A 27,550-nucleotide genomic window follows, 5' to 3' on the forward strand; every position below is an offset into this window, starting at 1 on the left:
ATGATGAGAGGAAACTTAACCTCAGTGACTGAGTTCATTCTCCTGGGACTGACCAACCGCCTGGAATTGCAGATTCTCTTCTTTGTGTTGTTTCTGGCCATTTACACTGTCACAGTGGCAGGGAATTTTGGCATGATCCTACTCGTCCGGGTCAACGTCCGGCTTCACACGCCCATGTACTTCTTCCTGAGTCACTTATCCTTTGTGGATCTGTGTTTCTCTTCCAATGTGACGCCAAAGATGCTGGAAATTTTTCTTTCAGAGAAGAAAACCATTTCTTATCCTGCTTGCCTGGTACAATGTTACCTTTTTATTGCCTTGGTCCACGTCGAGATCTATATCCTGGCTGTGATGGCCTTTGATCGGTACATGGCCATCTGCAGCCCTCTGCTTTATGGCAGCAAAATGTCCAAGAGTGTGTGCACATCCCTTGTTCTGGTGCCTTATGTGTATGGAGCACTCTCCGGCCTCATGGAGACCCTGTGGACCTACCACCTGACCTTCTGTGGCCCCAATGAAATCGATCACTTCTATTGTGCTGACCCCCCACTGATTAAGCTGTCCTGTTCTGACACCTACAACAAAGAAACATCAATGTTTGTTGTGGCTGGCTGCAATTTTTCCTTTTCTCTGCTCATCATTCTTTTTTCCTACCTTTATATTTTCCCTGCTATCCTGAGAATCGGCTCCACAGAAGGCAAGCGCAAAGCTTTCTCGACCTGCGGTTCCCACCTGACAGCGGTCATCATATTCTTTGCAACTCTCTTTTTCATGTACCTCAGACCCCCTTCCAAGGAATCTGTGGAACAAGGAAAAATGGTGGCTGTGTTTTATACCACAGTGATCCCCATGTTGAACCCTATGATTTACAGCCTTAGAAATAAAGAGGTGAAAGAAGCCTTAGCCAAAGAGTTGTCAAGGAGAAAAACATTTTTCCTAAAGAAAAACTCACATTTCTTTTTGTTTCAATGATTTCTCTAGACTAGATTTTTTTTTTTTTTTAAGCCACAGGCCAGAACTGGTGGCAAAGCAAATATATATGTATATATGGTACATGAATGGAGAGCACCACAGTGTTTGAAACTTCAATTATTTTCTAAAATGCAACACATGGAATAAAAGTCTGATTACACAGTTTTCACACTTGTAATTGCCATTCATCCTGAATCACTTATTTCAAGTTCTCTGCCCTTGGTGCACAGGAGGGCTTTGTGCCTCTAGTCCCGTAGGTTAAGCAGGAGCATGTGGCTATTTCTGGAAAATGATTTAGAATCTGTGTCACTTCTCAGTTGAGAGTGTCATTGTTTGTGAGCACACTCTTCAGATGGTCTTTTCTTCTTCTCCATGGTGACCTGCAAAATTTAAGACGGAGGTTGTGCAGTCAGAAGACATGGAACAAATTTCTCAAAGGTAGAACACTGGTGGATAACATTGTTTTTATAAGCTACTATGATGTTATGGTTTGTTCATTTCCCAGCATAGAATATCCTATTCTCATGAAAGCAATATTACTTAGATAAAATTGCAGCACATTAAGTATATAAGATGGAAATTTTAGAGGTCTAAAAGAATTATATTTGAGAAATAGTTTGCCTTTTTGTGATTTTATATAAATGTGTGCTTAGTTAAAATTAATTATAGTAATTATTATTTTAAATGACTAGTGATTAGTCATGTGTGTAGTTTTAAATGTCAAATAAATTATAAGTCTAATTGAAATTCCTGTTTCAATGATATCCTATCCTTAATTCCACATACATAATGGCTTCTTGTCATTTCCTTGGGGAATTAGCCCACCTTAAGTTACATACTTTTTTAAAAAAATTATTGAGTTTTCAAATACAGATATGGTTTTTTGACTTTTTCTTTTCTTTTTTTTGTACCAGGGATTGAACCCAGGGGTGCTTAACCATTGAGCAACATCCTTAGCCTTTTGCGTTTTTTCCTTTTTTTGAGACAGGGTCTCGCTGGTTTTGAACTTGCAATCATTCTGCTTCAGTGTCCTGAGCCACTGGGATTACAGATATGCACCACTGAACCTAGCTAATTTGTTGGTATTTTTAAAACAAAGGTGAAGTGTTAGCATTACTCTAGTAATCCTTTATACCTGCCTCATATCTACCACTTCTGTCTCTTTACCTTTATGATAAACTTATGTTTGAATTTTAGTTTAAGTCAGTATTTATTGCTAACATTACTATGGGTATGTCATTAGTAATACCTGAAAAATAATCTGGGTAATACTATGAATATGAGCATCATTAATACTAGTGTTTATCATTTAGATTATGAGTAATATTTTATGATCATTTTTCTTGCTCACTTGGTTTTCATAGATTTAATAATTGTGTCTCATTTTTCTTTTCTTTATGTACTTTACCCCTGAGTTCCACTGAGTTATGAAGCTCCACCTCTAAATTCAAATACACTGGGTAATCTATAATTTCCACATTTCCTCCCGGAAGTTCTCTGTCTTCCTGTTAAGGTTCTGCTGTTTGTAGCGCTGTTAACACATACATAGTGACACCTACAATAAATTTAAAGTATTTCAGTCCTTTGATCCATGTTGATTACAGGGAAATGCCTTATGTATTGGAGATTCAGAAATAAACAAGACACAAATAATACCTTTATTATATTTTAGAGTAAGGGAGTCAGTCTGATTGATACCTAAATGAATCAATAATAAAACGTTTCCAGTATGGTTAGTGCGGTGGAGAAATCAAAGCTGGACAGTGTGGGAGAGAAGCCCTTGGCTGCCTCAGAGTCAATTTTAACAGAGGGTCTTGCTCATGGGTCAATTTTAGCATATGGGAAAGGAGTCTTGGAGTGGGTAACATGTGAATTGAAGCAAATAGGATTTATGGAACAGGTAATGGATTTTTCTGCTATCCAGCCCCTGGTTCCTCTCCACACTCTCTTTTACCTTTATCATTTAAGATTTGTCTGAAGCATTGACTCCTCTGACAAGATTTCTCTAACACATTCAGTTGGTACAAGTGTTGTATTATGGTTCACTCAGGAATTTATGATTCTGTCATTCTGTTTATAACATGGTGCTGTAGTTATATATGTATGCACCTATTTCTTCCACTGCTCTAGGAAGTTCTTAAAGGAAGAGAATATCTTTTCCTTTTTTATTTTTACCAACTTAACATTGTGTCTGATAAAGACATGATGCTTGACTCATATTTTTGTGTGAATAAGAATTTCCCCATTTTTTCCTCTTGTTTTCTCTGCCTTTATTTATTGTCACATACAGATTTTTCTTTGTAATACTCCAGTAATGGTTGATTTGAATTGTCAACTTGATTGAATTAAGAGATTCCAATGATTAAGAGGTCTCTGGGTGTGTCCAGGAATAATTGTCTGTCTAGGAATGATTGGAATGTGAGATAGTGATCTGAAGTGGAGACCCTCCCTAAGCATGGGCAACACCGCCCATTAGGATGAATAACAGTTGGAAGAACAAGGAAGCAGATTCAGATGCAAGCTCGGCTCTTCTTGAACTGAGTTTGTGATCGCTGCTCCAATTGTCTGAGGATATCGGACTCTGGCTTCTTCACTCCTCCAAAGCAGATTCTGTCAGTGATTCTCCAGGTAGTTTCCAGAAGCCTTGGTCTGGGACTGCTGATCCCTCTTGTTCTGGGGCTTCTGCTTGTTATATTCCAGCTCTCCAGCTACAGACAGCCACTGTGGACTATCTGGCTTCTGGTTTTGTAAGCCAATCGAATAAATCCCCTTTTTATAATCATATTTCCTGTTGATTCTGTTCCTCTAGAGAACCCTGACTAATACAACTCTCTTCTCCAGCCCAACATGTAATTGAGGAGAGAAACATATGATCATTTTGGTTTAGTTCTGTCACATTCAAGCTCTTTATCATAAATGGCCCATAGTAAGCTCATTGAGCAGATCCTTTCTGAGCAAGAATTTTGAAGAATGTAATTTGATTGGCATCAGACTTCAGTGATCATACACTTCATGTGCTTTTTCACTGGATGGAAACAGATGGAAGCGAATGTTGACCGACAATGAAGGGAATTGGGAACTAGTTTAGAGCAGTAAATCTTTATAGCAATAACTGTGTCTTCCTTAGGATGCATTCATACGTATGCATAACATGTGAGAAATAAGTGGCAATTTTATCACCTTCACAAATACCAGCTTGTTCTGACCCTGTAACAATGTTTTAATTGAAAAATCACCCACTGTGCAATAACATTAAGACATTTGGCAGAAACCAGCTACGACAAATGAAAGTGGAGGGTTGAGTTGAGATTTGAGGTGCTGGAAAACAGAAGGGTCCTAGTGCCACGTGGGTGGAAAAGACATTTGAAGAAAATCACTATTATTAGTTGAAAATAATATTAATTCATAACATTTACTGAATCCAGGGAAATTCTGATCCTGGAACAAGGGTACACTTGCTCTGCTTTTTCATAGTCAATCATCCTAAAATTCATGCCACCTGTGAAGACGTTGTCTTCAGCTTCTACTAAGAGCATTCTCCCGATGTTGAGACAGAATAGTGTGGTGGGAAAAGAATTGGTTTTGTTGTTATTCAGAAGCATGTCTGAGCCCCAGTTGTTGTTGTTGTTGTTATTTTGTTAGCTGGGTAACTTAGAGAAGTTACCTCTCACCATGAGTTTATTCAATTGAAAAACAGGTTAATGACACCCATCTCATGGAATTATTGTGAATCTCAAATACTATTTGTAAATTACCTTTTCCTCAATTACAGTTTGAGACAAGTAAGCTCTGAGTTCAATTTTGGATTGACATTAGAAGTTTTCCAACTATAGAAGCACAATAGAAACAATAAATCCAATGCATTATTCAGTGTGTGTGTATATGAGACAGACAGAGAGAGATGGGGGAGAGGGAGGGAGATTTAACCCGTACTGGGGATGTACGGGGTAGTTGGGCAGCATTAGAAATCCTGTGAATGTGTGTGGAATTCAGTTCAGCTCTTGTTTTTGTCTAGCCATGTTCACTTGCATAGATTCAAACATCAAGTACAGAGAATATTGAATTTAATCAGAGTTTCTTAAGAGAATAATTGACATTAATGACATTTTTTTCACAGATGATGCAGTTTTTAAATACCTGAGAAAAATCTCCATAGATGTGGTTTGAAATCTCTGTGTAATTAATTCACCACTTAAATTGAGCATTTTTTAGAGACTGAGTGTTACCACCCAGTTTTCCTTGCAATATCAAAATTGCCTTTATGGACCATGCTTTCTAAAGGACCGTGGCTGTTGTAGAAAATAATAAATAGAAAATTTTGTCTCCTTTTTGCAGACTGAGAGCACAAGGTACCTATTTTAAAAAAAAAAAAAAATCCTAATTTCTTTTTAAATTTTGAGTCAGGGACTTTTTATTAAGGGATAAATCATTTTTAACACTCATTTCACCAACCCTATTTTGTCAATCACAATGTTTGGTTGTAGTGGTGTTTAGATGTCAATGTGAGTAAGATGCTCCCTCCAGTGCAAGTAAGTTACTATGAATCTTATTTTTCATTCATTTCATTCACCATCATGGCACCTAGACTTCCAGCGTGAACTCAAGAAAATCACAACATCCGATCAAGATGGCTTATGTTAGTTACATCAATGAAGAGCAACTCTTCACCATAATTTTCTAACTTAGTTTCTCCACTGGTTGGTTTATTGCTTAAAGTGTCCCAGCAACAAAGGTAAATACAACCATAATCTGTGCAGGAGGAGACAACTCACCTTCATAGACTATCATTATAACAAGTTCCTTCTTAAATGTGAAATCATTTGGTACAAAGCAGTTCATGTGCAACTCCATCTGTTTACCTGCAAATGCCATAAGTTTATTCTTCTTTATGGCTGAGTAATAATCTATGCTAAGCAAGATAAGCCAATCCCCAAAAAACCAAAGGTCAAATTTCTTTCTGATAAGTGGATGGTGATACATATAAGAGGAGATGGAAGGGTAAGGGAAGAATGGAGGAACTTTGGATTGTGTAGAGGTAAATGAGGGGAGAGAAGGGGGCTGGGGGAAGGAAAAATGGGGGAATGAGACAAACATGGCTACCCTATGTATATGTATGATTACACAAATGGTGTGACTATATCATGTATAACCAGAGAAATGAAATGTTGTACCCCATTTCTGCACAATGAATCAAAATGCATTCTGGGGGCTGGGGATATAGCTCAGTTGGTAGAATGTTTGCCTCACATACACAAGGTCCTGGATTCAATCCCAGCACCACACACACACACACACACACACACACACACACACACACAAATGCATTCTGTTGTCATGTATGACTAAATAGAACAAACAATAAAAAAAGTTTACAAACAAGAATGATGAAGGAGTTGTAATTAGTGTACTTGTCTAATCTGAGCATCATATTATACAAACTTCTAAAGATTATATGCAGCAGTCTAGCTTTTGAGGGGGTCCTTGGTTAAATTCTTGTAAGGGTGAGAGAAGCAGGACCTGGCAGAGGGGTTGTGTCTGATATTCTAAGTACCAAGTCTGATGTTTGCTCCCTTATTTAGCCCTGTCTTGTAAAAGTTAATGGCAACAATCCACATGTGATAATGATCATCATTTTGTTATATCGATGTGCATCAATAGGAGGTTCCATTAATTCAATAAGTAAATTTTTGGCTTGAAAACAGTTTTGCCAGTTGAGGTACAATTTACCAAAATGTTACTTGTTATGGAAAACTGAAATGTAAATTCCATTTTCAATAAAAGGTTTCTAAGATTTATATATACCACATATGCAAAGAGCTGTCACTGTCAATCAATTTTTAAATTATAGTTCTCAACCATGTCAGCTTTTCCCTTCTAAATGGGTAAAATCTGTCAACATAAGAAAAATAGCTCTTCTCAGGCCAGTTTAAGAAAATAACTACATTTTTATCAGTAAAAATTATTTACTAGAGAATTAATTTTCTACCAGAGTTTTAAAAAGAACAAACTATTAAAGGAAATCAAAATACGTCTCATTAAAATATTTAGCATTTTTGTATTAAAGACACTGAAAATGCAGAAGGGGTTCTCAGCTTTTCTTCTTTGCCCAAATAACAAGACAGAGATTTCACACAGATGAATGCCTTTAAAACCAGATCTTCACCTACCGGACCCAGCTGCTTACCAGGCCCGAGACTGCACCTACAGATAGGGCAGAGGAATCTGTGAGCACACTTTGTCTTCCCTTTCCACAACTTCCTGCCTTTTGGATTCCTGTGACTATTTGACTTTATTTTGTCACTATGCTAAGATTTATGACTGAGTTAATCAGGTTTCTGTTACTGTAACAAATATCTGAGATCAACTTATAAAGTAATAAGGTTTGTTTTGACTGAGTTTTGGAGGTTCCTGTACATGCTTGGTGGGCACTGTTGCATTTAGGCCTGTGGTGACACATCACATCATGGCAGACTATGTGGTAGAACAAAACATTTCACCTCATGGCAGGGAAGTGAAAGAAAGGTAGAGAAAGAGACAGGATTTCCAATACCCACTTCAAGGCCATTCCCGAAAAGAGTGGAATACCCATCACTGGACTCCGCCTCTTAAAATTCCCACCAGCTCCTAATTGTACCATGGACAGGGGACCAAGTCATGGACTTTTAGGGGGAATTTTTAGAAACCATAGCAAAGGCTTTTTGTTAAGATACTGTTTAAAACAGGCCCCTGAGCTACTGCTTTTGAACAAGTTACTTTCTAGAAAGAGTTGCTTTTCTCTCATGTGAGGAGCTTGTTTTCTCTGGCCATGAAAGTCTATTCCAACTATGAATTTATGGTGTTGAGAGAAAGTTATATTTTTCATCTCTTCATTATCAATGTGATCTAGGAATTAAGTTGGGGTTTAGAGACATATATTAATCCTTTCAGATAAGTAGATGCCGACTAAGAGTTCTTGAATGACGTGCACAGGAAATGTATCCTCTAGTCTCTCATTTTTAACCAGTTCTCTCTTACTGAAAAAGAAACATTAATTTCTTCACCAACACAGAGGAATGTTTTGGTGTTTTCCTATTGTAAGCAAGAGGTTATTACAAATATATGTTGTGCCAGGCATGGTGGTGTATGCTTGCAATTCCAGCAACTCTGGAGACTGAGGCAGAAGGCCAGTCTTAGCAATTTATTGAGACCCTAAGCAACTTAGTGAGATCCTGTCTCAAAATAATAAATAAAAATGGCCATGGATGTGGCTCAGGGGTAAAGTACCTTGGGTTTAATCTCTAGCACTCCCCAGCCAAAAAAAAGTATTGTATCAGATACTGATATAATTATTATATGGGAAAGCAAGATGTTCCTCAAATAAATGCTCCACAATACGCTAGGATTCAGAGAAAACATTTTTACAACAGGAAGAAAGCAAAATCTCAAGTTTTTTTAGACCTTGTTTTTAAATTCTAGATCTGCTGAGAGTTATTTTGCTCTTGAGATTACTTTCTTTAATGATGATGCAATGTGTGTCATTTTAATTACTTCCTTGAGTTTCTATCCATATTCTCCAGTGAAAAAGCCCCACAGTGGGAAATTCAATCTTTATACAGCCTTCTGATTTCTCCACTAATGATAGGAAATGGGATGTTTCCAAGAACATTTCTTCTACGTACCCAGGTGGGTTCATACTCAAGGACAATCTGTGTTTTTATAAAGTAAGCATCATTCCTCTATGCTGTCCTTTTATTTCTGAGTAGGAAGAGAATATCTTGCATGGTTTTTAGGAAAAAAGATTGGAGAAACTTCCCTGTGATAGTCAGTGGAAGTCTGCTGCGGATGGTTCTCTGGGTTTGATGGCCCCGTATAAGAGGTATAATTTATCTGTGATAGCAACATATAGCATCTTACCTAAATGAAGAAGTGGTGTCAATTTTTTACAGTGACCAAAAATTATGTTTTTGTTTATATACTAAAGACATATTCTTATTACTAAAAAAGGAGAGAGAGTGGCAAAGGTAGGGGTTGTCCATTTAAACTGAAGAAAGGTAAATACATGACATATATTTTATCATATGAATAGTTATAAACAAAAAAAATATTGTTTTAAATGTTCCTGTGTCTGTCTCATACATAGAGAGTCATTGGTTTAACCTATTATGCATTTAGTGACAGGGATACATTACCAGCAATATGTTTTCAAAGTCTGTTATTCATGAAGAAGCCCTCTTGTTATTTATGAAGAAACCCCCTTGTCTGAAAGATGCTAATAAATAATCCCATGACCAGATTCTTTCTTTCTCTTATATCTTGGGTGGTTAGAGGTTAACATGGAGACTGTATGAAAGAACAAGATAGTTCTGCATGTCATTTTGTATAGTTATCTGCTGTATTATAAATAGAACTCTGAATTTGTCTATACAAACTGGCAATTTTAATAGTGAACTCTGACCCTTTTAGAGTGATCACCTCTCTAGGTTTGCCTAGTACCAATGCTTTTCCCAAGATGCAAAACTTTCATTTTTAAGCTTGGAAGTTCTGGGAAACCTGGGTGTAGTTCATTACCCTACATATATCCAACCAAAGACGGAGCTCTAGCGGATATAGGTGAATTTCATTAGGGTGTAAAAACTTTGTGTTCCTTCTGTTTTCTGTGCAAATTTACCATTAAACAGATACTAAACTTTGAGACATCCTTGGAGTTGAAGATATCTCATCTGTCCTGATTTACCTATATATTCGTTGTTAAGTGTTTGAAGCCAATATGACTTTTTAAAAAATATATTCTTTGCAACCACATTTACCTTAAGTGAAAAAGGAGTAGGTAAAAATGCTCCCATAAATATATAAGGTTTACTAATCATCAAATAAATATGTGGAACCATAAAGAAGTGCTCCTTCAGATGCAGGCATAGCCAGAATATAAGCAGGTTGCACATAAATGTGTGGTAACAATCTTAAAACAGGCAGAGAGAACCATGTGACTCCTCCTGCAGTATAAAGGCTGTGTTAAGAGAGTTGCCTCTCTGTTTCTCTTACAAACTCAGAGTTAAAGGAAACAATGTCTCTTTGTCCTTGGTATTGTGATAGTTGCTTAATTCAACTTACCTGCTAATTGTTAGAAATAAGGAAATTGAGCCCCATATGAAAATAATTGTTAACAGAGTCAACACAGGAACATATACAATTTGTGATTTTCATTAATGTATCCTTTCTGTAATATTCCATGTCAAATTACCTTAGTCAATCCTCACAATAACCCCAAGGTATACTCTCTAATTTTCTCCATCTACTCATAAAGACACTGTAGCCAAGGACATAAATTGACCAGTTCATGGTTACACATCTAGTAAAGAGCAAAGCTTGGAATTGAATGGTTTTGACCATTTTATGATTAACAAAATACCCCATGTTTGTTCCTTTTGTAATGTAATCCTTAATGTAACAAACAAGACATCCAAGTTGTTAATCTTGACTCTTTCTCAGTTTGTCTGTAACCCCAGAGACCACCTGGGAAATGATGATATTTTTCCAATTTGTACTTTGGTGGCAAATACAGGGTAGTTTTGTGAAGAATTATCATTGGAAATTCTTTGGTCCATCAATAAATGGAAAATAGGTAGAAAATTATTGCTAATAAAATCAGCTCAAAGTCTGGGCGTGGTGGCACATGCCTGTAATCCCAGTGTTTTGGGAAGCTGAGGCAGGAGGATTGTGAGTTCAAAGCTAGTCTCAGCAAGCTTTGAATGAGGCACTAAGCAACCCAATAAGAACCTGCCTCTAAATAAAATACAAAACAGGGCTGGGGATGTGGCTCAGTGGTTGAGTTCCCCTGAGTTCAGTCCCTGGTACCAAAAAATAAAAAATAAAAACAAAAAAACCAAACTTCAAAACATTTATACTATTTGGGATAAGCTAGAAGGTGTTCAGAATCCAGAAAGCTAGCCATCTTAATTGGATAGTCAAAAAACAATAAAAAAAAAACCCTTCCTTTCTCTCAAAATATTTTACTTGTCTTTCTGTTATATTTTGTATATATATTTTGAATTTAAACTCAAAAGTTTATAGATACATAATATGGACTTTCATTCAGTCTTTTATTATTCTTTTGTTACTCAGAATTCTAACAGAGAGAAAGGAAATGAGAGGTTGCCTAGATTTTGTTATTTATTCCAAATCAAAGAGAAATAAATTCCATGGAGGAGGTGAAGCTTGTGTGCATTTTTATCAGATTTTTTGGCAATGCAGACATGGATGGCAAGCCTTCAGTTTTCTTGTTGCTGTTATTTGTTTTTCTGTTTTACTTTTGTTTTTGTTTTTGCAGTGCTGAGAATTGAACCAAGAACTTCTCACAGGCCAGGCAGGAGTTGTACCCCCAGTCATGGATCCAGTAATATTTTGAGATCGACCTAAAAAAATTAAATAAAATTTTAGAAAAAAAATTTTTCTTTTTCTGATGAGAGTAGTGAGTTTATGTTAAGCCATTTAGACAATTTTATTAAGTCGTTTGTGGAATCAGCATCTCAAATTTGCAAGATGACTGGAGGAACCATTTAACATTCTAATTAAGTAATAGTATTTCTTTGCTGTGGCTTTGAATAAATTTCTAATGTACAGCAGACCTTTTGCTCTATATAAATCCAGTAAATGAATACTAACATTGCACACCTGAAAATCAGGTACAGTAATAAAAATTTTGTCCCTTTCCAGAAGATAGTAAAATAAAGAATTTTCTTTCTGAATTGTTTATTTCTAGACAATTAAGGAAGGCACAATAAGTTAGGTTATTTTATCACATTCTGTATGAAAAAGTCTATTATATGAATGTACAACAGAAATAAATATGAGTAAAAATATGGGAGAAGGAAGAAAGAATTAAGAAAAAGAACAGGCATTAGAAACAAAAGGGATAGGAAAGATAATATTAATAAAAATGGTTATTTTTGTCTGTGCATTTACTTATTTTTGTTTATTTTATTAGCTAAAATGCAATGCTCTCTGGATCAGATTTAAGGATATGCTCAATTTTACTGACGTAACAGAATTTATCCTTTTCGGATTAACTAGTCGTCCTGAATTACAACTCCTTTTCTTTGTGGTTTTCCTGCTGGTCTACATTATCACATTGCTTGGCAACATTGGAATGATAATATTAGTCAGGATTAGTCCTCAGCTCAACAGTCCCATGTACTTTTTCCTCAGTCACCTATCTTTTGCAGATGTGTGGTTCTCCTCTAATGTCACCCCTAAAATGCTGGAAAATTTGGTATCTGAGACCAAAACCATTTCCTATGCCGGCTGCATAGTGCAGTGCTTCTTCTTCATTGCCTTTGTCCACGTGGAAGTCTTCATCCTGGCCGTCATGGCCTTTGATAGGTACATGGCCATTGGCAACCCCCTACTGTATGGCAGCAGGATGTCAAGAACCATCTGTATCCAGCTGATCTCTTTCCCTTATGCATATGGCTTCTTTATAAGTCTGATCTCAACACTGTGGACCCATGGTTTGTACTTCTGTGGAAACATTGAGATCAATCACTTCTATTGTGCAGATCCAGCTCTCATCAAAATGGCCTGCGCGGGGACCTTCATTAAAGAATACACCATGCGCACATTAGCAGGTCTCAATTTCTCTTACTCCTTGCTGGTCATTGTTGTCTCTTACATTTTTATCCTCATTGCCATCCTGAGAATGCGTTCTGCCGAAGGAAGAAAGAAAGTCTTTTCCACCTGTGGCTCCCATTTGACAGCTGTCATCATATTTTATGGAACTCTCTTCTTCATGTATCTCAGAAGCCCAACGGAGGAGTCTGTGGAACAGGGAAAGATGGTGGCTGTTTTTTACACCACAGTAATTCCTATGTTGAATCCTATGATCTACAGTCTCAGGAACAAGGATGTGAAGGAGGCCATGAACAAGGCCATCAGTAGAGCATTTTTGACTAAATAAAATTGGAAATGCAGGATGAGGTCCATAGTTCATTATAACAGGTGGAGATTATTTCTTTCAGGAATTTTTGAGGAATTGGTCATTTATCTTTTCAATGAATAAAGTAAATATAACTGAAAAGAGAATAAAGGAGCAGAGGTGAGGGAAGCAGTTGTAAATAGAACTCCCTGGGTCATGAAATCTGTAACGATGGGAACACTTTTGACAACATCCTCCGTAGATTTTCCCTTCCACATAATGTCAGATTCAGTAGGTTAATTTTTAGTTCAGGGTATTTTTTTCATTGCCCTTGAACATTCACCACCCCATCATTTCAATTCTTCTGTGGAAAATATAATATTATCTAGGGTCTTTTCTTGCTCCTAGAGGAGGACCAGGTTCTGGATTACATGTCACTGATACAAAGTGCTTAAACTGAGTAAGGTTTCACCGAAGACATTGCTATCTTTGGAGACAATGTCCTTGATGATGGAATATCTGGTGTAGAGCAACCAGCACTGATTAACATTAATTGCTTATATGCTACATGTGATTTCACTTTCAATGCATATTAATTTATTAATAAAGTCATTCATACAGTACTTACCTGATATCCTCTGATAGCTTTAAGACACCATTTAAGTTTTGCCTTGTTAAATGACACCACCTTGTTTTTGTTTTGGAATTTGCAATGAGCTTCCCCTAACCAGATCTTAGCAAATTGATTGTACAATATTTTGAAGCGATATAGTGATACTTTTTTTTTTTTTTTTTTTTTTTTTTTTTGCTTTATGTTCTTTGGTGTTTTGGATTTGGTGATAGCATAAAGCAACTGTTCCATTAGGTATTGTAGTATCTTCATTTGTACATTTAACAAATCATAATTTACATGTGAAATATAACCTATTCTTTGTTATTTTGCCATATTGTTGCTTCAATTTAAAAAATCCTTGGTTTGGAAATCACAAAAAATTTTTTGGCAAGAAGAGCTGAATTTGATTCTGAAGTGTTCCAAATCTATGACCTTTCCTGTTAGAATGCACATTCTATTAATTTTTTGTTACCAGTGAACTTATAAGGACATATAGAAGTGGGGTTTTCATAAAGAAATAAAATTTATGTACTTACAAATATGCACAGATACATATATAAATGTGCATAAATAAATGTACCTGCATATATGTGTGTGTGTGTGTGTGTGTGTGCGCCTGCGCACGAGCTTGTGGGGTCTTTTTATCAGATTAGTGAATTTGATAAGAATTTTGTAGAAATTCCTCCTTAGGGGTTTCCTTTGGTACCAAAGTAGTAGTCTCATAAAAATAAGATTCCTTTTATTATGTAATACTTATTATTTTAGCATCTATTTTATGATACCTAGTATATCATTTATTCTCATATTATGCTCATCACATTTATATCTCCAAACTGCCAACTTCACCATCAGTCCTCTCTTTATTTAGCAAATATTCTGAAAAACAGATTATAAAGGTTAGTCATTTTGAAAGGCAGAAAATCCTCATTGTCTTAACTTAAAAACACCTGCATACTAATGCAGTTAAATGCTACTACGTTTCTTCGACATTTGAATTTTTTGAATACTATTTATTTATACTGTTATTTTTCTGTTGGTCGATTCATATTTTTTGAAATGAAGTAATTCTAATTACTCTCTGTTTTAGAATGTTAACTTAATGAACTGTATTTTCCTTTAAAGAAGAGGATCATTTCTGATTTGTAATACCACTATCATTATCTCTTCATTTACAAAGTGATTAGTAAATATTAGCTAAACTGAGCATGGTAGCATATGCCTGTAATTCTAATGTCTTGGAAGGCTGAGGCAGAAGGGTCAAAATTTCAAGTCTGGCCTGGGCAACTTAATATGACCTTGTCTCAAAGTAAAATTATAAAAGGGTTGTCGATGTAGCTTAGTTCTACTTTAGCATGTGCAAGTTCCTGGGTTCTAATCCTTGAAATGTTTATCACATCAGTGAACTGATTCACTATTATGACATCCATATCTTCTGTTTAAAGCTTCTTTTCTTTCCTTGATGTGTATAATAAACTTACATTTTCAAATGATAATATCCTCTGATCTGCCAGGCACGGTGGTGCATGCCTGTAATCTCAGTCATTTGGGAGACTGAAGCAGGAAGATCACAAATTCAAAGCCAACCTCAGCAACAGCAAGTTGCTAAGCAATTCAGCAAGACCCCGTCTCTAAATAAAATATAAAATAGGGCAGGGTATGTGGCTCAGAGGTTGAGTGCCCCTGAGTTCAATACCCAGTAGTAAAATATATATATATACACATATATATATATGTATATATATGTTATATATATGTGTGTGTGTATATATATATTCATAGATCTACTAAGCTTGTCTTGTTAGTCTCTTCATTAGTGTTATGATAAAAATGTTCTCTTTCAAATGCAGGGTTCTGAGTTGAGGGATTCCTCTATATTGTCTCCAAATCCAATTTCATCTTCTTTTATAGTGTAAAATAAAACAAAAAATGTAGTTATATTTCTCAGCTTCCTTTGTACTTGCCTTGTTCAAGTGGCTGAAATCTAAAGACAATTATAGTTGGGTTGCATACTATTTTTAGACTGGCTATGAAAGTCTCCCAGGATTCATCTTGCATTTTATGTCTTATTTTGTTGGCCCATTAGATGTAAGCTGAGCTCTCCAGGGCTCCAGAAATGGTGTGAAATCTCAGAGTAGATCACAGTGATAGCCCCCTTCCAACTTGCCCAATTACCTATTATGTGATCAAGAAATAAACTTCCACTCTGCTACACCACCAAGGTTTCAGAAGTTATTGTGGTTACTTGTGTTGTTTTAACTCATATGGACACACTATGTGTTCATTCACACAAAAGTTCATGCAAGGCATACATTTTTGAAATATGCCTAATTTAACTCATTCAGAATTTATTTTTGTATACTACCTGAGGCAAGACTCCATGGGTAGTCTTTTATAAAAACTACTATCCTTTATTTAGTAATCTGAATAGTCTTAATTTTAAAATGTCAGTAATAGGATATATAGAATGTATTTTTATATATTTCTTTTGACCTGTTCCTCAACATTATGAATATTGTTTCATTAATTTACTCATTCACTCATCTGAGTATAACCTGAGTGCCTATTATATACCAGGTCCTGTTTTAGATCATTCTTACTAATAAATAAAACAGAAAAAAACTCTTAATTTCATGAGCCTTATGTTTAAATGGTGTGAGAAGCAATTAGCATAATATTGAAGTAAATTATATGGCATGTTGAATGGTGGTTTATGACAAAATTTGGAGAAGAATTGGGCAGAATAAGTGAATAGGTGCATGTGATTTAGGTTTGATGTTGAGGGTTGATTTTATAAGGGGGATATAGGGGCTAGGGACAAAGCTCAATGGTAAAACATTTCCCCACCATGTGTGAAGCCCTTGATTCAATCTCCAGGACCTCAAAAAAACAACCGTACAAGAAAAAGAGAGGATATAATTAAGCAATACACACATATAGATAGTTAAAGGATTAGTCATGAAGATTCCTGCCAGCCAGTGAACAGATCATAAAATGCAAGTACTCATCTGTATTTCAAGGACAGCTTGGAAGCCACTGGGGCAGCCACGGAATGAGACATTAGAAGCATAATGGGATGGGTGGCAGATAATTTAACACGAGCTGAAGTTTTACTTTAGGAAGAGGGAAAGTTGTCTGACAGTTGAGGGCAAAGCAGTGATATGAAATGAAACGTTTTAAAAGTACCACTGTAGTTTTAGAGTTTTGAATGGACTGTGGGGTCGGGGCTGGTGCAAGAGGAGAAACAGAGCAAAGGTTCTTCCTAGGCATTAGGAGAACACCATATCTGAAAGACTCAAGCCAGAGGTAAGAACTCTCCCACCTAGTAGACTGGGCCACCTGCTCTACCCCTCTCTCTCTCTCTCTCTCTCTCTCTCTCTCTCTCTCTCTCTCTCTCTCTCTCTCTTGCTCTCATGACCTGGGGACACAGGATTTCCTACCTGATTCATTGAGCCCTCTCTGCCCAGGATCTATAGGTACTAAATCTTTAAAAAAAATTTTTATTTGTTCTTTTAGAGCTATACATAACAGTAGAATGTATTTTGGCATATCATACATACATGGAGTATAACTTCCTTTTTTTGTGGTTGTACCTGATGTGGAGTTATACTGATCATGTATTCATATATGAACACGAGAAAGTCGTGTCCAATTCATTCTACTGTCTTTCCTTACCCCATCTCCACTCCCTTCCCTGACATCCCCCTGTCCAATCTGGTGAACCTCCACTCCTCCCTTGCCCCTGCCTATTATGAGTCAGCATCCATGTACCAAAAAGAACATTTGGCCTTTGGTTTAGTGAACTGGCTTATTTCACAAAACAGGGTAGTCTCCAGTTTCATCCATTTACAAGCAAAAGCCATGATTTCATTCTTCTTTATGGATGAGTAATATTTCATTGTGGATATGTTCCACATTTTATTTATTCATTCCTCTGTTGAAGGGCACCTAGGTTTGTTCCACAGCTTGGCTATTGTGAGTTGAGCTGCTATAAACATTGATATGGCTGCAACACTATAGCGTGCTGATTTTAAATCCTTTGGGTATACACCTAGAAGTGGGATGACTGGGTCAAATGGTGGTTCCGTTCCACATTTTCTGAGGAATCTCCACACTGCTTTCCATAGTGGTTACACCAATTTGCAGTCCTACCAGCAAAGTAGGAGTGTACCTTTTCCCCCACATCTTCATCTACATTTATTGTTACTGGTGTTCTTGATAATTGCCATTCTGACTGGAGTGAGATAATATCTCAGTATAGTTTTGATTTGCTTTTCACCAGTTATTAGTGATGTTGAACACTTTTTCATACATTTGTTGACTGATGATATTTACTCTTTGGTGAAGTGTCTGTTCAGTTCCTTAGACCATTTATTGATTGGGTTATTTGATTTTTTTGTTGTTTTTTGGGTTCTTTATATATCTTGGATATTAATGCTCTATGTGAGGCAAAGATTTTATTCCATTCTGTAGGCTTTCTCTTCATGTTCTTAATTGTTTCCTTCACTGTGAAAAAGTTTTTTAGTTTGATTCCAGCCTTCTTTTTGATTCTTGATTTTATTTCTTGTGCTACAGGGATCTTGCTGAGAATTTGGTTCCTAAGCTGACATGATGCAGATTTGGGTCTACTTTTTCTTCTAATAGGCACAGGGTCTCTGGTCTAATGCCTAAGTTCTTGATTCACTGAGGGGTGATTTTTGTGAAGGGTGAGAGAGAGGGGTTTAATTTCACTTTGCTTCATCTGTATTTCCAGTTTATCCAGCAGCATTTGTGAAGAGACTATCTTCTCTCCAATGTATGTTTTTGGTGCCTTTGTCTAGTATGAGATAATTGTATTTTTATGTGGGTTTGTCTCTGTGTCTTCTATTCTGTACCATTGTTCTTATGTCTGTTTTGGTGTCAACACCATGCCATTTTTGTTAAAATAGCTCTGTGTTATAATTTAAGGCTTGGTAGAGTGAAGCTTACTACTTCACTTTTCATGCTGAGGATTGCTTTCACTATTCTGGGTCTCTTACTTTTTCAAATGAATTTCATGACTACTTTTTCTATTTCTATGAATAACATCATCTGAACCTTAATGCATTAAATCCGAATAACACTTTTGGTAGTATGGCCATTTTAACAGTATTAATTCTACCTATCCAAGAACATTTTCTAAGGCCTTCTTCAATTTCATTCATTAGAATTCTGTACTTTTTATCATACAGGTCTTTCACCTCTTTTGTTAGATTGATTCCCAAATATTTTTGAGGCTAATGTGAATGGGAAAATTTTCCTAATTTCTCTTTCAGTGGATTCATCATAGATATATAGGAATTAAGTTGATTTATGGGTGTTAACTTTACATCCTGCTACTTTGATGAATTCATTTATGAGTTCTAGATGTTTTCTTGTGGAGATTTTTGGGTCTTCTAAATATAGAAGCATGTCATCAGCATAGGAATAGTTTGAGTAATTCTTTTCCTATTTTTGTCCCTTTATTATCTTTCTTCTGTCTGATTGCTCTGGCTACAGTTTCCCGGACTATGTTGAGTAGAAGTGGTGAAAGAGGGCATCCCTGCCTTTTGCCAGGTTTTAAAGGGAACGCTTTCAATTTTTCTTCATTTAGAACAATGTTGACCTTGAGTTTAGCATATATAGCTTTTACAATGTTGAGATAGGTTCTTCAACTGATGGAAAAAGGTGAGAGAAAAATATATGTATTAAGTAAAATTCAAAAAAAAAAACAAAACTAAAAGTGCCACAGACCATGTGACATTTATTCTGTTTCCCATACGGGGCAGTGAAGGATTAGAAATTAGACAAACACACACAAAATAGAAAGTAGGACTTGGTGGACCAACCAAACTCCTGATGAGAGAGATTGGTCACAAGCAGGCTCTACATGTTTATTACCTAAGTTTAAACATCAAAAGAATTTATTGTGAGAAAGTGTCTTCAAGATAAACAAAAGCGAAATTTGTGAGTGAAGCAACCCAATTAAAGCTTATCAGCTAACGGAATGAATCAAACACTATTATACTATGTAAAAGTATGACTACACAAATGGTATGCCTCTATTTCATGTCCAAACAGAGAAACAGTATGTATCCCATTTGTGTACAATAAAAATAAATTAAAAAAAAAAAAAAAAAGCTCATCAGCTCAGGCCCAAATCTCTTCTACTTTCCCCCGAAACTGGTATTTGAACTTAAGGCTATTGAATGCAGCCATATCTCCTTTAATTATGGGCAGCTGGCATATGTACTCAAGGCTATTAACTAACACATTCCTTGACAGGCACAGATTTTTTTCTCTTAACAGGGATCACCTCAAATGGGCAGTTTTCTAAGCACCTTTGCACCAGAAATTCCAAAGGGAACTGCCACCACGATCCAGGACAGTTCAAAGCAGTGATCCAATCACCACTCCCAACATAAAGAATAAAAAAAAAAAAAAACTGAAATATACTAATCAAACATCCCAGTCCTCATACATCTGATCCATGAAAAGTAACCGATTTCAAAAATGCTAGAAATGAGGGGGAAAAAAAACAAACATGAGTATGTATACATGTCCATGAACCATTAAGGTCACAATTAAATAGAGGAAACTTTTAAAAAAATAAAAATAAATTTCTCCCCCCTCAAAGATATATATATATACACAGAGAGAAAGAAAGAGAGAGAGAGAGAGAGAGAGAGGGAGAGAGAGAGAAAACTTGATGAAAAGTTAAAGAATTGTGTCTGTTGGAGGTCAAAAGATACTCAGCTTCTCAGCAGTGTTGGGTGGGGTTATCTGCAGCGTGATTCTCCACCCTGCTTATGGCAGGACTGAGAGAGGTAATCCTGTAGGCAGAATTCCTTGAGGCAGAGTTTAGACTTAGGTGGGCGTCAGGCTCTTAGTTGAATACCATTTGGTCTGGACATTTTAAATCAGTGCATCTCCATGGCTCAATATTTGCCAGTACACACTGGAAGGGGTTTCCCCTGGGTTCTACTGGTGTGGTGGAGAAGACAACTTAGTCTACTAGGTCACCTGTGGACCCCACATTTCTTGGTATTGAGCAATCTCTCCTGCCCCACCCTTTCGAATTTCCCCAGGTCCATTTCTCCCAGTCAGTCTCGCAAGCAGCAGAATTAGAGGGGGAGGGGGAGAATTGGGCTGATTTCTATAACCTGTAGACCCCTGTGTAAACCTCTCTCCATGTTTGATTTTCTCCTGATCTCTTTATGCGGACTCTGTGTCATACAGCGTGGGTTTGCCAGCCCCCTATTTTGGGTTAAACTTGGATTTCCCAGGAATTGGCTCCCTCAGCTGCTGGTCCCCTTGCCATAGCTGCAAAATGGTTCCATCTTCTGTCCTCTGCACTGGAAGAGATGGTGACTCGTCTCCCACACAAGGACATTGTGCAGTGTGTCTTTCAGTTTAGTTGGGCAGTGTCTTTGATCTCTAAACTCTTTGTACCCAGACACACCTCAGGCCTCCTAAAAAATGCAGGTTACTTTAATTCCCTTATCCCTCTACTTTGCTCATGAAGGGACCACTCTGGCTTGTGCCCCTGGCTGCAGCAGAAGTTGTGGCCCTGGGGGATTTCTTCCTTATTTATTATATCCAACCTCCTGAGTCCCTGATCTGCTTTGAATGTACAGTTTTAAATTCCAGTAAGTCCCCCCACCACCATTTTTTTTGCTCACCCAGCTTTCTGAGAAGCTACCTGTCTGCTTTCTTCATTTCATGCCATGGAGCAAGCAGGAAAGCAACCCTCTGTATTCAGCCATGGTGAAAGTCCCGTCCCCCGCCACCAGTAGATCTTTTATTTTGCTTCCTATGGTGGTGTTTTATAGACCTTGTGCTTTCCATATAAAGAACCAGGGGTCACCTCCAAGGAGTTTCCCTCCAAGACATTTGGGGAAACCACGGTGATACAGGCAAGCATAAACCTGAAATCAGTCAGATGGGAGCCTCAAAAAACTCTGCCAATGTAGAGTTTCCTGGATAAGGAAAATAAGCAGCCTATGGAATATAAGATATTCACTTTTATGAGATACATTTCTCTCTGATGTTCTAGGAAGGCAGCAGAAGGGGGCCTTTTTAAAAAAGTGACTCACAGGGCTGGGGAGATAGCTCAGTCAGTAGAGTGCTTGCCTTGCATGCACAAGGCCCTGCATTCGATCCTTCCATCCCCAGCACTGCAAAAAAAAAAAAAAAAAAAAAAAAGTGACTCACATGAAAATGTCTGATTTTGGAACTACAAGGGCTTAAAACCTTTATAAATAGGATTCCTTCCTTCAAATGGAGGAAACAAAAAAACTTGCCTGTTAAGCTGATTCTTACAGAAGACAGCAGTGAAAGAGGGAGAGATAGATATTCCCCTGAGAAGATGAAGTGACAGGCTCACAGGTCAAAGGTATGAACTTCTATTTGCCATTTTTTCTTAAATACGCTAAGTCAATACTTTGGTTTAAAATATTCTGAAGCTAAAAAATGCTCTCAAGCTCTTGGGAGAGGCAAATTCAAAACCTTATTAGAGATGCATTCCCTGTTTCCAAATTTCTAAGAAATCATGAAGATGAAAGCCCAAGAAACATTAATCACAACCAGAAATCTCAATTACCTGATGTGTGAGACAGACGTGTGCATCTGGGTATATCCTAGCTGTGTGAGGTATGTGTACAAAGGATGTGATGTGTCTGCACATGTCTCTGGGTGTGGCCGCCAGGGGATTAAATAGGACAGGAAATATTATACACCTTGCTGTATTTCTCACAGAACCTTATGGACTATTTAGGATATCATCATCATCAAAGAAGCAGTGATGAGTGATATTGTCTGGCTTCAAATTGTTCATAGTCCAGCACCATAGAGCTTGCGATTACAACTGTCTGCAATGCAATGTGGTTATGACTATATAAGCCAATTAAGCTAAGTGATATAGAAATGCAGAAGGTATTATTAGTGGTATTATTATCCATACTGCTTTCCATAGTGGTTGCCGTTCCACCAGCAAAGTAGGAGTATACCTTTTTCCCCACATCCTCACCAATATTTATTGTTACTTGCATTCTTGATAATTACCATTCTGACTGGAGTGAAATGGAATCTCGTGTAGTTTTGATTTGCATTTCTGTAATTGCTAGAGATGTTGAACATTTTTTCCAAATATTTGTTTATCGATTGTATTTCTTCTTTAGTGAAGTGTCTGTTCAATTCCTTGGCTCATTTATTGATTAGGTTATTTTTTGGTGGGGGGTTAAATTTTTTGAGTTCTTTATATATCTTGTAGATTAATGCTCTGTGTGAGGTGGAGAGATTTTCTCCCATTTTGTAGGGTCTCTCTTCATGCTCTTGATTATTTCCTTTGCTGTGAAGAAACTTTTTAGTTTGATTTCATCCTATTTATTGATTTTTGATTTTACTTCTTGTGCTTTAGGAGTCTTGTTAAGGAAGTCATTTCCTGAGCTAACATGGTGGAGATTTGGGCCCAGAGAAGAGTGCATAGAGAAGGCCCTTACCAAATGCAGCTCCTTGACCTTGAACCTCACAGAATGCAGAATGGTGAGATGAATAATCCTTTATATTTATTCATTGCCCAGTCTCATATTTCACAGCATTCCAACAGAGAGCAACTAGAGATCATACAGAATTATTGGAACTTGGGAGAAAAATACTGTACAAATTGGTTATTTAAAACAAGTAATCAACTGACTCTTCCTCTAGAGATGTACTTCCCCAAGGTCATTCCTAAAGGAAAATTCTTAATTGCTCCTTGTTTTCAAAGGTAAACATTTAAAAGAGATCTCTTGTAGACTTCTTTCAGTTTCCCTTTTGTCAGATTGATGTTGCTTGGCTTTCACCTCTGTGGTTTAGTGGTCTCTTTTCAACTCTGAATTCTTTGTGTGTGTATGGGGGGTGCTGAAGATTGAACCCAGGGACACTTAATCATTGAGCCACAACCTCAGCTCTTCTTATGTTTTATTTTATTTTATTTTGAGTTCTAACTAAGTTGCTTAGGGCATTGCTGAAGTTGGATTTGAACTTGCGGGCCTCCTACCTCAGCCTCCCAAATCACTGGGATTACAGGTGCATGCAGCTGCACTCAGCCAACTCTGGATTCTTAATGGCAGTATTTTTCTTCATTCTTAGGTTGGTAAAAAATGCATTCATCAAATGAAGCTTTTATCTTAGGTTTCATTTTATTTTATTCTTTATAACAATACTTTAATGATTCCATATAACTTGAGCATGAAAGTGAGAGAGAAAAGGATGAATTTGCAAAAGATATTTTATGAATGATTGATGGAGAGTGCATTTAATAATTATTCCTTGTATATCTATTATATGTTAATTGTCAATATTAATTTTTTGTTTATGAATCCACAAAAATGTGTATCATAATGATTATTAACTTATATTGAGGAATAGATAAATCAAAAGTAAAACAAAATAAGAATAAAATATGTTCATGTTCATAAAATAAGTCTTGAATCCTACAGTGAAGATCTGAAAATAAAGAAATATTAAACTGGAATATCATATATTGCTTTATACATGACCTGGTCAAAAAGTCCACCCTTACTGATAATTTGGTTTGGAATAGAATGACCAGTGATGGAAGGTTATGAATACATCTGTGCCTTAGCTTGTGGGGAAATCCTGTAAGTGCTTTTGAAGTCCTAAGCCCTTTACTACTTTGCAGATCATCACACTCCTTAAATCAGAGCTAACGTCCAGCTTTCCTGTTTTGGTTTTGTTACCCATCAACTGGTTAATCATCAATCAGGTTTTTTCCCTGCCATTTTCAATATATTTGTTTATGTTGGATTATCTTTAGTGCCATATAATCAGATCTGATTCTCCTAATAATAATTCCTCTATGCTAATCTTTGAAATTACACAAAAGAAAAAATCTCAGTCTCATACATGCAGCATGTATGACATATTGTATTAGACAGCACATGTGATCTGCTGGCATATTTGTAATCTCTAGTCAGGATAAATCTAAAAATTTTAAAAGCAGATTGTGCAACTTTGTATAGATTTTATAGCCTATACATAACTATATTCTAAGGTAGTTTTTCTAAATTCGAGACAACTTTATGCATACTTGACTCTTTTAATAAATGTTTATTCCCTAGTTCATGCCTTGCACTTTTGTTAATTTGCTGGACACACTGGGATCATAGAGAGTCAGTCTAGTCTATTTTGGCTGGTAATTTTCTCCTCTACGTGGGGTCAAATTTTCATTCTAGCTTGGGTGAGTGAAAAGTCGTGGATTATCACTGTAGGTAAGAGCTTATTTTACAACAGTGAGATTTGCCTGTTTTCCTGCATTCTGCCTTTCCTAGTAACTCATTATGGATATGATTCATCAGATTGTGATAGTACAATGTATGATCCTGCAGGTTAAGAAGAGTTCCTGGGAATAGTCATTTACTCTAGGCATGATATTTAACAACCAGAAAGTAGGACACAATCCAGATTCCAATTTCCAGCACATCAGTTGTTCTACTGAGAAGTTTTTCAGGTTTGTATTGGATAGATTTTTACTTTGTGCTTTATAGACTGTGAATGTTCATGGAAGTAAATGAAATCTCTCAACTCATCTGTACGTATTAAAATTTAAAAACATATACATAAACCTACATGCATATAAATTATAAGTAAAATATGAAAAGTAAATGTACTAGCTTTCTTTCCTACAGAATTTGTCACAATTTAGTTCTACATGGTAGTTTGTTTATCTCTAAGATATTGGACAGTATATAAAGTTTATCCAATATAATTACTCATGCATATATGAATTTTACTAAATAATATCTACTAAGGTTATACAAAGTACATTGTTTTCCTAGGAAAATAAATTGTAAAATGTTTGCAGAAGACATTCACATCTAACATAATGTCTTTGGGAATAAATTTGCTATTTATTCAAAAACACTTTCTAGAATTCTGGATTCCCCCAAAACTGTCAATCATTCTTCCAATACTGCCCATATAATGAAGCTGTAGCAATATATTCTAGTATTTCAAATCATTTATTTACATTATCTCTGTTTAATTTTACTTTTACAGATATTTATAACTCTTTGACAAAATGCTGAATTTCACAGATGTGACTGAATTTATTCTTTTGGGATTGACCAGCCATAAGGAATGGCAAGTTCTCTTCTTCTTCATTTTTCTCATGGTCTACATTATTACTGTGTTCGGTAATATTGGAATGATCATATTAATCAAGGTCAGTCCCCAGCTTAGCAGCCCCATGTATTTTTTCCTCAGCCATTTGTCTTTTGTGGATGTGTGGTTTTCTTCCAACGTCACCCCTAAGATGTTAGAAAACCTGGTATCAGAGACAAAAACTATTTCTTACGCTGGTTGTCTGGTCCAGTGCTTTTTCTTCATTGCCCTGGTCCATGTAGAAATCTTCATTCTTGCTGTGATGGCCTTTGATAGATACATGGCCATTGGGAACCCTCTGCTCTATGGCAGCAAGATGTCCAGGGTGGTCTGCATGCGCCTGATTTCCTTCCCATATGTGTATGGTTTTCTGACCAGTCTGGCAGCAACATTGTGGACTTATGGCTTGTACTTCTGTGGGAAAATTGAAATCAACCACTTCTACTGTGCAGACCCTCCTCTCATCAAAATAGCCTGTGCTGGGACCTTTGTGAAAGAGTACACGATGATCATACTGGCGGGCATCAACTTCACGTACTCCCTGACTGTGGTTATCATCTCTTATCTATTCATTCTCATCGCCATTCTAAGAATGCACTCAGCAGAAGGGAGGCGCAAGGCCTTTTCCACCTGTGGTTCCCATCTGACAGCTGTGGTCATATTTTATGGGACTCTGATCTTCATGTATCTGAGACGTCCCACCGAGGAGTCCGTGGAGCAGGGGAAGATGGTGGCAGTGTTCTACACCACAGTGATCCCCATGTTGAATCCTCTAATCTACAGTCTCAGGAACAAGGATGTGAAAGAAGCCATGCACAAAGTGATCAGCAGAATATGTTTAACAAAATAAACATGCGTGGACTTTATTTTCTGTGGTCTGTTGTTTTCAATATGTTATTGCCCAATACATTGCCACATTATGCTAAGAATACTTTTTTGGGGGCTACAAGAAAAAAAAAATACAGTTCCAATTGAAATAAATAAATAAATAAATAAATAAACTAATTATTACCAAAGTTTTGACAATTAATTAAAATGAATGAGATGATTCATTAAAATATTTATTTCTTTTAAAATTCATAGATGTGCTGATTTAAATTCTCCAGCCAAAGAACTAGAGAACTTTGGTCACAGTGATGGTGTGATCTTTAATCTTTCTTTCATTGTTATTGGTGGACTGGACTTGACACCACCGTTTTGAAAATAGGACTACTACTGTATTTACTTATTTTTCAGTTTTCTTTAAGAGACGTAACACAGTGTGTTTTTCTTTAACTGGGTCCAGAAACCGCCCTGTTCCTAAGAGTGCAGGTAACCAGTGTACACTCTTCCTGTGCCCCTGCCATAATCTGCAGTCTGACTAAAATTAATGCATAGAATTAGTGGGTGATAATGTATCATTGCAAAACATGGTTCTCCCAAATCTGTTTGATTAATATTTACATGGAATATTTTGTACAAATGTGTTTAGATATGGTGTTGACATATGTTAATTTTTGTATTTGAAACAAAATTATAAAATGGTCTGTTTGTTGTTGACAATAACATGTGTTGTTAAATAATACTATATAATATAACTTGATATTCCCTTTGCACCTCATTTCATGAAATACATTCATGAGCCAGCTACTTCAAAATTTAATTTATTAATCTTTGTGTCCTCAGATAAACAAATAAATGCATAAATAAATAACTTTCAGTTTTGGTGTAGAAAATACACAGCTGAAGAAATATGCTTCATACATACAAATGCTTCCTTTATTCAGTCTACATTTTCTTCAGATACTATGTTAAAAACACAATTACCTGAGTGATCAAGTTAATTTAATGAACTTTCCCTGAAATCAGTGAGAAGGAACTCAAGATTCCTTCTGATAGGAGTCCTTCATGCACTGAAGGATGCAGAAGAAAATTTT

The 27,550-nt window shown here is 36.5% G+C and overlaps 2 protein-coding genes across 3 annotated transcripts; both read left to right on the forward strand.

Annotated features, from left to right (window-relative positions):
* Positions 1–12,904, forward strand: LOC124958625 (olfactory receptor 5M3-like). The gene is made up of 2 exons (XM_047516882.1): positions 1–596; positions 11,962–12,904. Exons 1-2 carry the CDS (start codon positions 1–3, stop codon positions 12,902–12,904), a joined length of 1,539 nt encoding a protein of 512 aa, XP_047372838.1.
* LOC124958626 (olfactory receptor 5M3) lies at positions 1,300–27,550 on the forward strand. Of its 2 annotated transcripts, XM_047516883.1 has the most exons (4): positions 1,300–1,410; positions 22,888–23,012; positions 24,860–24,981; positions 25,530–27,550. In XM_047516883.1, exon 4 carries the CDS (start codon positions 25,552–25,554, stop codon positions 26,482–26,484), a length of 933 nt encoding a protein of 310 aa, XP_047372839.1. In that variant the 5' UTR covers positions 1,300–1,410; positions 22,888–23,012; positions 24,860–24,981; positions 25,530–25,551; the 3' UTR covers positions 26,485–27,550. The 2 variants fall into 2 exon arrangements, with proteins under 2 accessions (XP_047372839.1, XP_047372840.1); XM_047516884.1 differs by lacking the exon at positions 22,888–23,012 and having other exon boundaries at positions 1,301–1,410.

Source organism: Sciurus carolinensis, chromosome 11 (assembly GCF_902686445.1).
Source record: "Sciurus carolinensis chromosome 11, mSciCar1.2, whole genome shotgun sequence".
NCBI classification, from domain to species: domain Eukaryota; kingdom Metazoa; phylum Chordata; class Mammalia; order Rodentia; family Sciuridae; genus Sciurus; species Sciurus carolinensis.